Source organism: Phocoena phocoena, chromosome 2 (assembly GCF_963924675.1).
Source record: "Phocoena phocoena chromosome 2, mPhoPho1.1, whole genome shotgun sequence".
In the NCBI taxonomy this organism is placed as follows: domain Eukaryota; kingdom Metazoa; phylum Chordata; class Mammalia; order Artiodactyla; family Phocoenidae; genus Phocoena; species Phocoena phocoena.
The window spans coordinates 113286124-113300581 of NC_089220.1; the positions used below are offsets into that span (position 1 = coordinate 113286124).

At 35.5% G+C, this 14458-nt stretch overlaps 1 protein-coding gene across 5 annotated transcripts in view; it reads left to right on the forward strand.

The window, feature by feature from the left end:
• Positions 1 to 14458, forward strand: part of LRRC49 (leucine rich repeat containing 49) — a 128435-nt gene that overhangs the window by 102171 nt on the left and 11806 nt on the right. For all 5 annotated transcript variants that reach the window (XM_065873001.1, XM_065872999.1, XM_065872998.1 and 2 more), the window contains 3 exons: positions 8443 to 8680; positions 10116 to 10301; positions 13388 to 13497. In XM_065873001.1, coding sequence (XP_065729073.1) covers positions 8443 to 8680; positions 10116 to 10301; positions 13388 to 13497 — 534 coding nt within the window. The remainder of the gene's footprint in view (positions 1 to 8442; positions 8681 to 10115; positions 10302 to 13387; positions 13498 to 14458) is intronic.

Sequence of the window (14458 nt, forward strand, 5' to 3'; positions counted from 1 at the left end):
TTCCACATACTTGTGAATTTTCCAGATTTCCTTCTGTTATTGATTTCTTGTTTCATTTCATAGTGTGAGTTCAAACTTTCAAAATTTATTGAGACTCATTTTGTGGCTTCTGTCCTGAAGAATGTTCCATGTGCACTTAAGAAGAATGCGTATTCTAATGTTGGGTAGAATCTTCTATATACGTCTGTTATATCTAGTTGTTTTATAGTCTTCTTCACGTCCTGTATTTCTTTTTGATCTGTCTAGATATTCCATCCATTATTGAAAGTAGGTATTGAAGTCTCCAACTATTATTGTAGAACTATTTCTCCCTTCAGTTCTGTCAGTTTTTCCTTCATATATTTTGGGTGTTAAGTGCATATATGTTTATAGTTTTTATGTGTTCTTGATGAATTGACCCTTTTATCAATATAAAATGTCCTTCTATGTCTCTTGCATGTCTCCTGTGACAATTTGTTATATAACATCTCTTTTGGTTACCATGTGCTTTGAATATCTTTTTCCTTCCTTTCAATTTCAATCTATTTGTGTCTTTTAATTTTGTAGAAAGCATATAGTTGAATCATTTTCTTAAAATCCATTCTGCTAATATCTGTCTTTTAATTGGAGAATTTAATCTATCAGGTCCTAATGAGAAAGTCATTTTGCTATTTTTTTCTACTTGTATATCTTCTTTGTCCATCAATTCCTCCATTACTTTCTTCTTTTGTATTTGATTTTTTAGTGTAACATTTTAATTCCCTTCTCATTCCTTTTACTCTGTATTTTGTAGTTTTTTGTTTTAGTTGCTACCCTGAGGATTACAATTAACATCTTAATGTATAACATTTTAGTTTGCATTAATACCAACTTAGTTGCAATAATATACAAACACTTTGCTCTTATATAGCTCCACTCCCCTCTATGTTGCTGTTATCACAAATTTCATCCTTATACATTGTGTGGACATTAACATAGATTTATAGTTATTATTTTATGCATTTGTCTATTAAATCTTACAGGAAAAAAGAGGAGTTACCAACCAAAAATACAGTAACACCAGCTTCTATATTTATCTGTGTAATTACCTTTTCCAGTATTCTTCATTTCTTCATGTGACTTTGAGTTATTGTCTAGGGTCCTTTCATTTCAATCTAAAGGACTTTTAGCATTTCTTAAAGGGCAGGTGTACTAGCAATGAACTCTCACAGTTTTTGTTTATCTAGAAATGTCTTAATTTCTCCCTGAGTTTTGAAGTACAGTTTTGCTGGATATAGAATTCTTGGTTAACAGGTTTTTTTTTTTTTCTTTCAACACTTTAGGTGCGTCATCCCACTGCCTTCTGCCTTGCTTGGTTTTTGATTAGAAATTGGCTGTTACTCTTATTGAGAATTCCTTTTACAAGACTAGTTATTTCTCTCTTGTTGCTTTCAGGAATCTCTCTTTGTCTTTCCACAGTTTGAGGTGATTGTTTAGGGTCCTCTCAGGTCTTTTCTGAGTGTAAGTGTGGACATAAGTGTTGCCCTCTAGATTCCCTGGAATACACAGGAGCTTCTCAAAGTCCTTCTTTCCCTAAGTATCTTCTTCCCCAGCCTTTTGTTTCTCAGTCTTTTTGGTCTGTCTATGTTTGCCCATGTGGCAGCAGCTAAATATGTTTTTGCCTTTAAATAATTTTGAGGGCTTCCCTGGTGGTGCAGTGTTTAAGAATCCGCCTGCCAATGCAGGGGACAGATTGCTTCGTATTTGAGCCATGCCTTTCTTACATAATTTCTTTTTATCTGGGGTTTCTGATGGCCTGTTTTGTTGTGTTGTTTTTGTTTGTTTAACAAAGAAATTTGTGCTGCCTTTACCACATTCCAATTTCTTTGAATTTCTTTTTTTGTCTTTTGAATGGAATCCACTCTTGTTGAAGCTTTCTGTGTCCCTGACCTAATTTAGTCTCATTATTTCCTTTTGGACCATTGTTTACAGTTTATTATTTTACATCATATTACTAGTAGCCTTTGCTTTTGACTTGGATTATTCATCTTTTTCATATCCTCAAGTACTTCTATCCTCTCAACCTCTAGATGGTAGAATTCCTCTGAGTTTGGTCCTGGGCCCTCTTTTCACTCTCTGCTTCCCCCCTAAGCAATATCATATATTTCTTTGACTTTAAATGTCATTTATATTTTGAAGATACCAATATGTATTATCTCTTTTTTTTATGGTTTACCCATTTGGATTGTGTTTAAGGGAAAAAATCTTTTACTACATTGAGATGATAAAAATATTCTCCCATTTTGTCTTCCTAAAGGTTTAAAATTTTGCCTATCATATTTTAGTCTTTATTACACTTGGAATTGATTTTTAAATTTGAGGCTGATGTCAAATTTGTTTTTCCCCTTAGGAATAACCAGTTGCCCCAGTGTTATTTATTGAGTATTCTTTCCTTTTCCCACTGAACTGCAATGCCCCTCTGACTGTTTTATTGGCAGTGGGAGGAGTGGGTAGTAGGGTCCTTTTGCAGATCTTCAATTAATGCCTCTCCCTCACTTCTCATTCCCATCTTCCATCATATCTCTGTTCTTTCCTTTCCAAAGTTCTACTGGGCAGCTTGGCTGCCATCTTTGTTCTTGTCTCCAGTTCATATTCAAAGCTATGGCTTCCTTTGTCCTTCTTCCTCACTCAAAATTCTTCACCTTCCAGCTTCCAGAAATTTGTTGAAACTTCTTGCTGAAGATTGTCTCCCCCTTTCCTTTTTACTTGTTATTGTGTGTGTATAACATTTCAATTACTTTAATGGGGCCTTAGAGGGAGAGGTTTCAAACACATGTGCTCATTCTGTCTACTTTTTTATCTGAAAGCACAGAGTGAAACATTTTAAATATTAGAAGCTACATTCTCTGTAAGTCTTTAAAAATATAATTAAATTTCATCTCTTGGGAATGGTATAAGCCTGGCTCTCTCTGAAGGTAGAAAGCTAGTCAGAGGGCCGCAAAGTCTCTTCCTTAGGGTTCCAATTTGTTTTTTAATACTTCATAAGATTTTCCATTTTCAACAATCCCATTTATAGTCTTTAGTATTTCATAATGCCAAAAAAGTGGCTAATTCTTGTGTTACAATGTCTGTGACCTTTGGCTTGTGGGTGTGTAACTAAACGCCTGGAAATAAGTATCCATGAAAAGATTACAGGCACATAAAGAGAAGAAATTCTGTAAAACTTTGGTATATCCCATTAATGATTTCACTGTTCACTGTACTTGGGACATATCTGTAGTAAAGTGACATACTACAGGTTTCTTTCCCTTGCCAGAAATGGGAAAGTACTTGGTGTAATGTTTTCTTTGCTTACATTGGATGCATGCAGTGAAGCTGGTTTATTTTTGGTCATTTCCTGTCTATGAACACTGTGGTATTTTAGCCAACACTACTATAATAAAATATAATGCATAAAATGAATTTCCACACCTATGAATGTTGTAATAGAAATTCATAAAATACGTTATTATAGGAATCAGCACCACTTATTCACTGGGAAAAGAAACTTATGAAATATTTTAAGTCTTAAATATTTTAAGTCTTTCTGAATGCATAAAGACTTTTTTTAAAAAAGAATGCATAAAGATTTTTTTAAAAACCTGTAGTCCTCTGAAATATTGTCTTTTTTATCCATATAGGCATTTAAGAGTATATTCTCCATTTAGCCTGGCTTCCAGGGACTCATGACTGTGTTGCATTAAGTTAATCACCCTGCCTTAGTGTCCTCTACTAATCAAGAAGGCATGGAATAGTTTTCTGATTAATTCTTGTATAAAGATTGAGTTGGATAAATGAACATTTGGACTTGGAATTAACCAGTAAAGATCTTGAAGAGAATTCCTATTTGATGGCAAACTGCCTACTGTTACATAAATAATACTTGAGTAGGGAAATATACATGGAAATGTATTTGGCTTCATGGAGAAACAAATTTTAAAGCATAGATCCTCCGTAGAGGAATACCACATTTCTTAGAGCATAAATTTAAACTAGACAGGGGTAAAACCTAGACCAGGTGACTCCATCACCTAGTCTAAAACATTTGAATAACACTTGAATCCTCTCTCACCTTCCTTCTCGGCAATCACTAAGTCCTATTTTATGATCTCTTAAATATCTGGTATATCTGTGTTCTCTTCTTTTATTAATAATTATCACTAAAATGTATTGAACTAAACACGGAGTATTGTTTAGAATATGATTTCTAGTCTTAATAACAACTCTGAAAAAATATGTATTATGATCAGCATTTTACATACAAGGAAACTGAAACTGCAAAGAAATTAAATAACTTGCTCCAAAAGTCATCTGTTTATCACTGGCAGATCTGGGGTTTGAACTAAGCTCTATCTGATTTTCTTGCCAGTGCCTTTTCTACTGCATGACACCCTCTTTTTTGTTATGCCCTTATACACTATTGCACTGGTCTTCCTACGAATCTCTCTCCATTCAGTCTCTCCCTGCTGCATCCTCCACAAAGTTCAGCAATTTATTATCTGTCTCAAGTAAGTCCTTGAGGGCAGGGAACGGATCTTATTCATCTTTTTATCCCCAGCACCAGAACCTAGCTCCATGCGTGGCACGTTGGAGATGCTTAAAAACTTGCATTGAATATGGTTCTGTTACTTTTTTATTTAAAAATCTTTTTCTGCTCCTCAACCTTATGGGACAGAATCTGACTTTTCAGCTTCTACTCCCCCATATGTTTAAGTGTTTAATTTCTATGTTTCAGTGTTCCATACATATTGAAATTGTTCTTAACTGAATATGTTATATATAATTAGGCTTCTGTGCCTTTATTTATTCTATTTTTCTTACCTAAAGTGTGCTTCCTCCTTCTACTTCTGATGAAATTCTACTGTTCATCTTTCAAGGACCAGTTCAAATACTACCTCCTTTTTTTTTTTTTTTGAGGGCTTCAAATGCTTGGCTTTATTTATTTATTTATTTATTTATTTATGGCGGTGTTGGGTCTTCATTTCTGTGCGAGGGCTTTCTCTAGTTGTGGCAAGCGGGGGCCACTCTTCATCGCGGTGTGCGGGCCTCTCATTGTCGCGGCCTCTCTTGTTGCGGAGCACAGGCTCCAGACGCGCAGGCTCAGTAGTTGTGGCTCACGGGCCTAGTTGCTCTGCAGCATGTGGGATCTTCCCAGACCAGGGCTTGAACCTGTGTCCCCTGCATTAGCAGGCAGATTCTCAACCACTGCGCCACCAGGGAAGCCCCAAATACTACCTCCTTTTGAAACCTAACTTCTCCCCACTAGAAGAATTAATTGTTCTTCCTCTACATTTCCATAGCATATTGCTTAAATATTCATTATATGACGATAAACATAAATATTATATTAGGATTAATGTATACATTTATCTTGCTTTCCACCCTCCATCCAGATTGGGAGCTCTTTAAGGACAAATAAGTATTAATTTATCTTTATATCCCCAAAGCCTACCACAATATCTGACGCATAATAGGCTCTCCAGATTAACCTATTTGTTTAATGAGGTTGACGTCATTTCAGTTTAGAAATTATACCCATGTGTTTATTAATTTAACTGCAGAGTATGATTACAGCAGTTATATTTCTGGGCACATAGCCCAGTAAAAGTGAAGAGAGTTTTGATATATTTAAAAACTTGCACATGATTTCTATACTGATTGTTCTTATCAATTCAGATGAGTTGGTTGCCTGTGACAGAATTCTTAGGACAGTGCCCTGTGGGCTTTTAGCAAATGTTTGGTGAATAAGTGAATGAGGGAGCAAATGAAATAATATGTGTGTATGTTTGACTAAAAAGATGTGGACATATCTATTAAGCACACAGGGAAAACTGGAAAGACAATCCCCAGCATATAAACATGGGGAACAAACTTCCTAAGTTATTTTTTATGGAAATCAGAGCACACCTTCCCTGAGGAACAGATTCCTCTATTCCATATTGGCCAGAGTTTGAGGCTAACCTCAAGCCTCATCCAGAAAATAACTGAAATGGGTTTGGTCTTGTATGACCTATTTAATAGGTGCTTGGTTTCCTATCTACAGCCCAGCAAACTTGCCATTTGTTGTTACTGAATGTCCATGTGAGGTCTATAAAAGTTAGAAATTACTTCTGCTTTGTTTTATAATTATACAACTGTTTTGCTGAGGCTAGGTTTGTTTATTTCACTTATTTTCCTAACAGTTTGCTTGACAAACCTTTAAAGAAAATAAACAATCCTTTTCTAATAATAGACATTTCATTTTGTAGTTTATATTCTTAAACCTTTAATCATATGGGAAAAAGGTAAACAAGACACTTCCAAATAGATGATATAAAACAACACAACTTCTCAAAGGATTTATTCATGTTTTTGGCACATAGCTGTGATTCAACTTCTTTTGTTGCATGTCATGACCATCAGGCATCACTACATCAACTAGCAAACCTTTTTCTTGCCTTGACTTTACTTCTTCATTATTGGTCTTTGCCTCACCTGCAGAAACCTTCTTACTAACCCTTAGCCCGTGACTATGTCACTGACTTGTCCCTTTGCTCAAACCACAGTTTATGATTGGAGCACCCTTCTTAAGAGTCAATAGGTACTCATAAGAAACTTCATAATTGTCTCATTAATTCTTTGAAGAAATATTTATTGAGCACAACCTGGGCTAGGGAACTGTGCTAGGTGCTGGATCTACTATAGTGAATGTGACAAACTGTGAACCCTCAAGGATCACAATGTTTAGTAAGAGAGACAGACAAGGAAACAGGTAATTGCGGTGCAGTGTGGTTAAGTGCTGTAATAGTGGTATATATTCTTTTCATTAAGCCCTCTTTATTTCAGTGGCATTGAAATGTAACTCCTATCCTTTATCCTATTCTAGAAATGATTATATGCTTTACATAGCTCAACACAAAGTTATCACACAAAGCACAATCTAAGGAACTCTTAATTCTCATCTTATTTTTGTTCTATATTATCAGCCATTACATTTATAGGATTATCATCTAAGATTATTCACACACCACTGCTCATTGAATGTTTGATTATTGTCATATAATAATCATTGTCTTGAGCACTAGTCTGGCAGAAATCAGTCCTTTTATATTTTCTCAGTTGCATATTCACTTAGAGTTGACTGATGTCATTACCCAGCTTCTTATTGTATCAACAAATGTGTTACATGTTAACTGGTGCATATGAAATAAGTACAGTAAGTCTAGTAAAGCATGATAAACCAACAGGGTGATGGTTTGTCAGTCTTACTCCCAGCATCGGCATTATAAAACTTTTGTTGAAGATCTTTAATAATGCAGTCATTTACATTGTGAAAGGCCCGTTGTGAAAAGCTCATAGATTCCAGAGCCCCAAAGCTGAAAAAATATAGTCAAAATGTAAACACATAATTATGTTTGAGTATGAGAAGTGATGTATTGGAAGAGTGTACAAAATTCCATAGGAGCCCAAAGGAGAGCAAAGCACTAATATATTTAGTAAGGGCAAATAAATACTGTCTGACAGCAGAATTCCAGAACGAAAACCCATAGAACAAAAACCAAGCATCGACTGAGTTTTGAGATTGGGTAAAACAAATAGTTATGTCTCTATTCACAAAGTAGAAAATTTGAATTGGATCAAGCTATTTCTTTTCTTCTTCAAAGAGCTATCATTTAGGAAACCTTTTATAAAGCCTGTGGCTCTAACTGAAAATAATAACAATGATCATATTCAGTAGATATGTGAAGTTATTTTGTATCTGTATGTGTGTGTGTGTATACACACACACACACACACACACACACACATAGAGTCAGTAGTGGATTTATCATTTCTTATTTCAAAATGGGGAGGAAATCTTCATTGATTTTACTGCTTATAACTGTAATATATATACACTTGCAAAATTTCAAACAACATTGAAATATTCAAAAATAGAAAGTCAAAGTTACCCTTTAATCCAGCTTCTGAGAGAGAAACTATTCTTAGCAGTTATTATATAAATTCCCAAGTGTTTTATAAACGTAGTTTTATATTACATGGTTCTTACTATAGAAATATTATTTTTTAAAATACAGTTTTTTTTCAGCCAGACAGTGGAATACTTCGTAGATTAGGAAAAAACCTATTTGTTTTCACATGCAAAGATATCTATGATATATTAAATGGATTGTTTTAAAACTATATAGAATATCAGTTATCTTTCATTGATATAAATAATTTGGGTTTAAAAGTGGTATTTTTGTTGTTCACATGTGCCTCTTTTTGAATTAAAGTACATGACTAGAAGAATACAAAACTTGTGGATATTCTATTGAAAATTAATCTTTGGTGCTCTGGGTTTAATTACTGAAATGAAAAAGAGTGAATATACAATTTCAAATACCTTTCCAACAGGTCTTTATAATCTGTTATTTACTTTGCATGATAAAACTTTCATTTAAAATTATATGTTGGGTTTTCCAGGTCTCTGGACTCAGGACTCACCAGTGCTTTACAAGGTCTATCTGTCACAGACACACACCTTGTCGAAGTGGATGGAGACACACTTTCCTTGTATGGCTCAGGAGCGCTGGAATGTCTGGATCGGAATTGGAGCGTGCAAACAGCAGGAATGGTGACAACAGTGTCCTTCACTTTCATAGAATTTGATGAAATCGTCCAAGTGCTTCCCAAATTGAGGATTAAGTTTCCTAATTCTTTGGTAAACATTTTCTTTTAGTTGTATGTTTGAATTCTTCTCAGTCATGACTTTTATATTCAGGCCAAAGACCTGTTTTACCTTTTATTTCTGCAGTTTCTGTCTGGCAGGGAGACTAAGTTCTTGTGTTGATTTTCTGAATCTGAGATTTAAATTAGCATTCATAAATGGCCTTGCAGTCTTCTGTAAATATTGGAAATTATCTCTCTAGAAAATGCTTCTTTATGGAGTATAACGAGCTAATGTAATTTTATTCAAATTATGTATTTCTACTTTGTAAAACTTTCAACAGGACCTCACCCAACTGTATATTATATATTCATTTATTGTACCTGGTATTAATGGGACATATATATTTACGTATAATTTTTACAGTAGTCCCCTAACAACACTTAAAATAACTTTAATAGCTCATTAAAATTACTTTGAGAGGGGCTTCCCTGGTGGCGCAGTGGTTGAGAGTCCACCTGCCAATGCAGGGGACACGGGTTCACGCCCCGGTCCAGGAGGATCCCATGTGCCGAGGAGCAGCTGGGCCCGTGAGCCATGGCCGCTGAGCCTGCGCATCCGGAGCCTGTGCTCCGCAACAGGGAGAGGCCACCGCAGTGAGAGGCCCGCGTACTGCAAAAGAAAAAAAAAAAAAAAAATTACTTTGAGAAATTAGCCCTTTCCAATTATAGTATTATTGTACTATTTATTAGTGTGAATTTGCAGAAACTGTGATTTCCATGAATTCTTTCCTGAATTTTTATTATCATTGTGTTTTTCTGTCAGCCAAGTGATTTCCCTCACCTACCCTTTATTAAGTGTTTTTTTTTCTTTTGTTATGTCATCCTCCCTAAAGAAGATAGAAGTGGAGATAGTATGTTTAGAAAAGATCATCCAAATTCACAGACAGAACACTTATATTAGCATTTCAGTTTTAGTGATTTTATTTTCTGGTAGCCAGTTTAAGTAGCCTACATAGTAATTAGCAAGATAAAAGTAATAATGGTTAACTAGTTCTTCTCAGAAGCGCTGTGTGAGCCCTGCATTTATAAAATTCTGAAATTTTTACTTCTGATCTTTCCTTTGTAGATTTCATCTCAGTGTAAAGCATATAAAATCATTGTAATGCCTGGAAGAGTCTGAATTATTGTGTATTTATATAATTTTTAAGACTCTTAGGTTGTTAATAAATAGGGGGATGTCCTTTGCAGAAGGGAAATCACTTTGAATCCAATATTGGATGGATTAATATATTCCATCAATAATTTTGCATTAGGTGGGTTAAAGTTTATGTAAGTTTAATACATTCAGTTGGTTTAATGTAATTGGAAACATATTAGCTAAGCGTAAAGTTTACATTTATTTGGGGAATGATCAGTGAAGCTTTAATGTTAATGTTTTAAGATGGTTAAACTCAATATTCACCTCTTTTTTTGTTTTATTATTGTAGCACCTTAAATTCAAGGAAACAAATCTTGTAACGCTGCAGCAATTTAATGCACTAGCACAACTCCGTCAAGTTGACCAGCTGACAGTTGATCCTCAAGGAAATCCAGTTGTCAATTTTACACTCTGGAAATATTATGTTCTGTTTAGACTGAGCCATTTTAATATGCAGAAAATAAATGGAACAGAGGTAAGCTAAACACGAAGTCAACTGTAGAATTAAAATATTCATTTTTAGGGGCTTCCCTGGTGGCGCAGTGGTTGAGAGTCCGCCTGCCGATGCAGGGGACACGGGTTCGTGCCCCAGTCTGGGAAGATCCCACATGCCGCGGAGCGGCTGGGCCCGTGAGCCATGGCCGCTGAGCCTGCGCGTCCGGAGCCTGTGCTCCGCAACGGGAGAGGCCACAACAGTGAGAGGCCCGCGTACTGCAAAACAAAAAAACAAAAAAAAAAAATTTTTTTTTTTAGGGGAAGTAGTCATAAAAATGGCCAATAATTTATGTATAAAACCATGATAGAACTTTTGAGAAATAATGTTTTTCTAAAAAAAAATCTTGACATTTAAAATGTTGAAAAGCTAAAACTATTTATCTAAAAACTTCTAAGGTACGAGACAATTTTGAAAATAAAATAGTAACCAGATGATGGTGAATAGTAAATACTTTTTTGATAGTTTGTAAGTATTCAGAGAAGTAAAGTGTTGGTAGGATAATAGTTTAAAATAAAAAAACCCACTTCTGTAAGTAATGTGATCTTTGTATTTTTCAGAGTGCTTTACAGACTGTCTGACATGCAGAATGGTATGGGGAAGTGATACTAAATGTCAATTCATAAGGATTGTGGTAGGGGAAGGGAAGAATAACATGGAAAAAAAGAATGTACATAGGGAAAGAAGAGTGATTTTAGAAAGAAGAGATGAGAAGGAGAAATAAGCAAGGAGGAAAGATAAAAGAAGATAAAGATGAGTGAAAAAGGAAGTAAAACAAGCATAAGTCCATAAACGTCTGGACTGCTTTGTTAATAGTTTGTAGCAGATGCTTTTGGAATATCTGCATTGTGCCTGGAGCCTGAATAACTGGAAAATTATTAGTAAAGAGTTATTTTTCAGATTGATTCTGCTAAGCTTGTCACAGGATTAATCCCCCAGCTATCCAAAGATCATGTTCTCTTTAAATATTACTTTGGAAGAAAAGAGAGAAACTATGCTTCTTCCTCTACTGTGGAATTCCAGAACTGAATTTAAATAATCCTCTAAAGGAAAAAATCTCTAATATGCTGTTAGTAGTATTGTGATTATCTCTTAACATTCAGACCTCCTTATTGTAAGATGAGCTATAATCAACTTTGCTAGCGTGGTGGTAATAGCAACTGTATTTCCCTGCAGCTGATACACTGTAAGTGACTCTAGCCTAAAATTCCGAAGCTACAGCATACCATTAGGAGACTGGAGGTCTCTGGGTCATTGTACAAAAGCCATGTGAAATTTGCATCAACCATGGTAGGCCCATGACCACAGTATCAGCCATCTGCTGAAGATGTAGGGCAAACCTGGGACCTTCAGATGACTATTAATTTCTCCAGCTCGTTCTCAAGAGATTTGTTTCAGCTTTATGTACCCTCTTGGTACTTCCCCAGAGAGGCTGTGAGTCACTGGTCAGATCTAATAATTAATTCCAAAAGTTTCCAAAGCTAGCCTACACTGGAAGTAGAATAGTTATTTTTGCTATGGATGAGTAATTCTCCCTCATTAATGGCCAAATGGTTATCTCAATTAACCCTAAATAGTGTATTTACCCAAATGTGGATCACTACTGGAAATGTAATAATTATTATAAAACCTTGAGATAGAAAGTAATAGTATAATATAATTGTATAAAGTAGAGAAGAATGAGAAAGAACCAATGTAATTTATTCTTATTTAAAGTTCCGAAAATGTCAATGCCAGGGATATTTGACCCTTTAATAAAAGACCTAAAATAAAACTGCTTATCTCATCCTTGACAATATATAATAATGTTATACTATATCTCTACTTCTCTTTGTATAAGAGAGAATGATATTGCTTGAGGAGACTTAAATTGAATTATGAGCATCAAGAGGAAAAGATGGAGTAGTGCCCGGCACTGGCCACTAGGTGACTATATTAGACCAAACAACTTAGTTGTCAGCTGAAGGACGGATTCCAGGGAGCAGCAGCCTCATTAACTATGAAAGTCTAGGGAAGGGAAGGGAAAGAGTCAGTCTGCACTGATTCATGTGTATAAGATGCTTGTGAATTATGGATTTAGTTTCCAGAAATTCCTGTGTAGTGTATTATAGCTAGTGTAAAGAATAAAGTTTTTAAAAATGCAAACTTTAACTATACCAGGGTTTCTCAACCTCAAATGCTCTGTTGAGATTTTGGATCAGATAATTCTTTATAGTGGGAACTGTCCTGTGCATTGTAGGACATTTAGCGGCATCCCTGGCTTCCACCCACTAGATGCTAGTAACACCCCTCCACCAGGTGCGATAAACCAAAATCATCTCCAGACATTGCCAAATGTTCCCTAGGGGCCAAAATGGCCCCTGATTGGGAACCACTGCATTATATTGACAATCTAATAGTATTTAAAATGCAAGCAACCTAACTTTATATTTTAAAATATGCCCAGATATTAATACAAGTCCTGCTTTTAGTAGTTTCTTGGTTAACATAGGAATGAGCCCTCATGGGGAATACATCTGTGACAGACTATTCCTTGTGGGGAGAAGGGCGGACAAAATTTCAGAACGAATAGGAGTGCCTTTCCTAATCCAATGTTCATTCCCTCAGAAAGGGACAAAATTATCCTTTTAGGAACAATGTATGAACAACACCTTGTCTTACCTTTGACACATTATTAAAGTCAATCTATTCCATTGACACTTGAGATTTTTCCCCCTAAATCATTCTACTCAAAGAAGTTATAGGATTTTTTTAAAAAATTCTTTAAGAATTTAAGGTGTCTCAAGTATTATCCTTAGGAACCATGGCTTCTAAGTCAGAGCTAACTCCTCACTTCCCAGCCATCATCCATCACCATGGGCCACATTTGTATCAATACATCTTCATTTTAATCAAGTGCAAGGAAGAAAGAGAAATATCAATGAGAACTCACTTTCCTCTTACAGCCCAGGAGAATGTATTTTTCTGGACTAAAAATATTTAATCTGGAAATTTCTATGGAATTATGTTAGTTACATCAAGCTAAGAGGCAATGTCATTTTTGACCCTTCTCCTTCATATCTCTTCAGGTGACGCAAAATGATATGATAATGGCTGAAAGGCTCTTTGGAATCCTAGCACATGTAGCATCTTCTGAATTACCCCAGTACCATCTGATTTCAATTCTGGGTGATGCCAGGTAACCTTTAATTTCTATAGTTTTTATAGAAGTACTGTTGCACTGGAAAAAGAAATATATTCCACACACCTCTTAATTGTGCTATTTACTCATCCCACAAACATCCTAAATTTGTTTTGTGTCTGGCCCTCTCCAAAGTGTTGGAGGTATAAAGATGAATAAGACAAAGTTCTTGCTCTTGTGTGGCTTATAAGCTAATAAATTAACTTACTAGCTTATAAGCTAATAAGTTAAAGACATTTCAGATACTATAAGAGAGGGCTGTAGGAGCATAGGAGACACTACATTTTGGAAAAACATTGGTGAAGTCTTCACAAAGGAGGTAACATTTTTCTAGTTCTTCAGGAATACATAGGAGTTTTTTCAGGTACAGGGTATGAGGGAAAGAGATCTGCAAAGGCACAAGGAATTGTAAATAGTTCAATATAATTGGAGCATAGGATGATTGCGAATTGTGATAGGAGATGAAGGTAGAAAGACTGATTGTGATCTGATTTTGAAGAGCCCAGAAATCCATGAAAAACAAAACTGAATACTGTGCTTTGTAATTAATTAAGCACAACAATCTGTGATTAGATTCATGTTCTAGAAAGGCTGCCATTTAAGAGGACAGAGATGGAAGGAATGGAGACCAATCAAGAGGCTAGTCTGTAGTCCAGGAGAGAGATTATAAGGGTCTGAACTAAGACAGTGAGAATGGAGAAGAGGATAATTTGAAAAGTACTTCGAAGGCGTGTACCTGACAGAAAACACTGACTGACAGGATGTGGCATAGATAGAAGGAGAAAAGTCAAAGATGGTGTGTTAGTCATGATTCAGTTATAGATAATTCACTCTGGCTAGAGTAAGGAGAAAACAATTGATATATAAGAAATTAATTATCTACAGAATCATTGGAAGGAATAGGGAAGCCGTCTCTAGACTGGGCCTGGAAAGGATCTCAGAATGATACCACAGAACC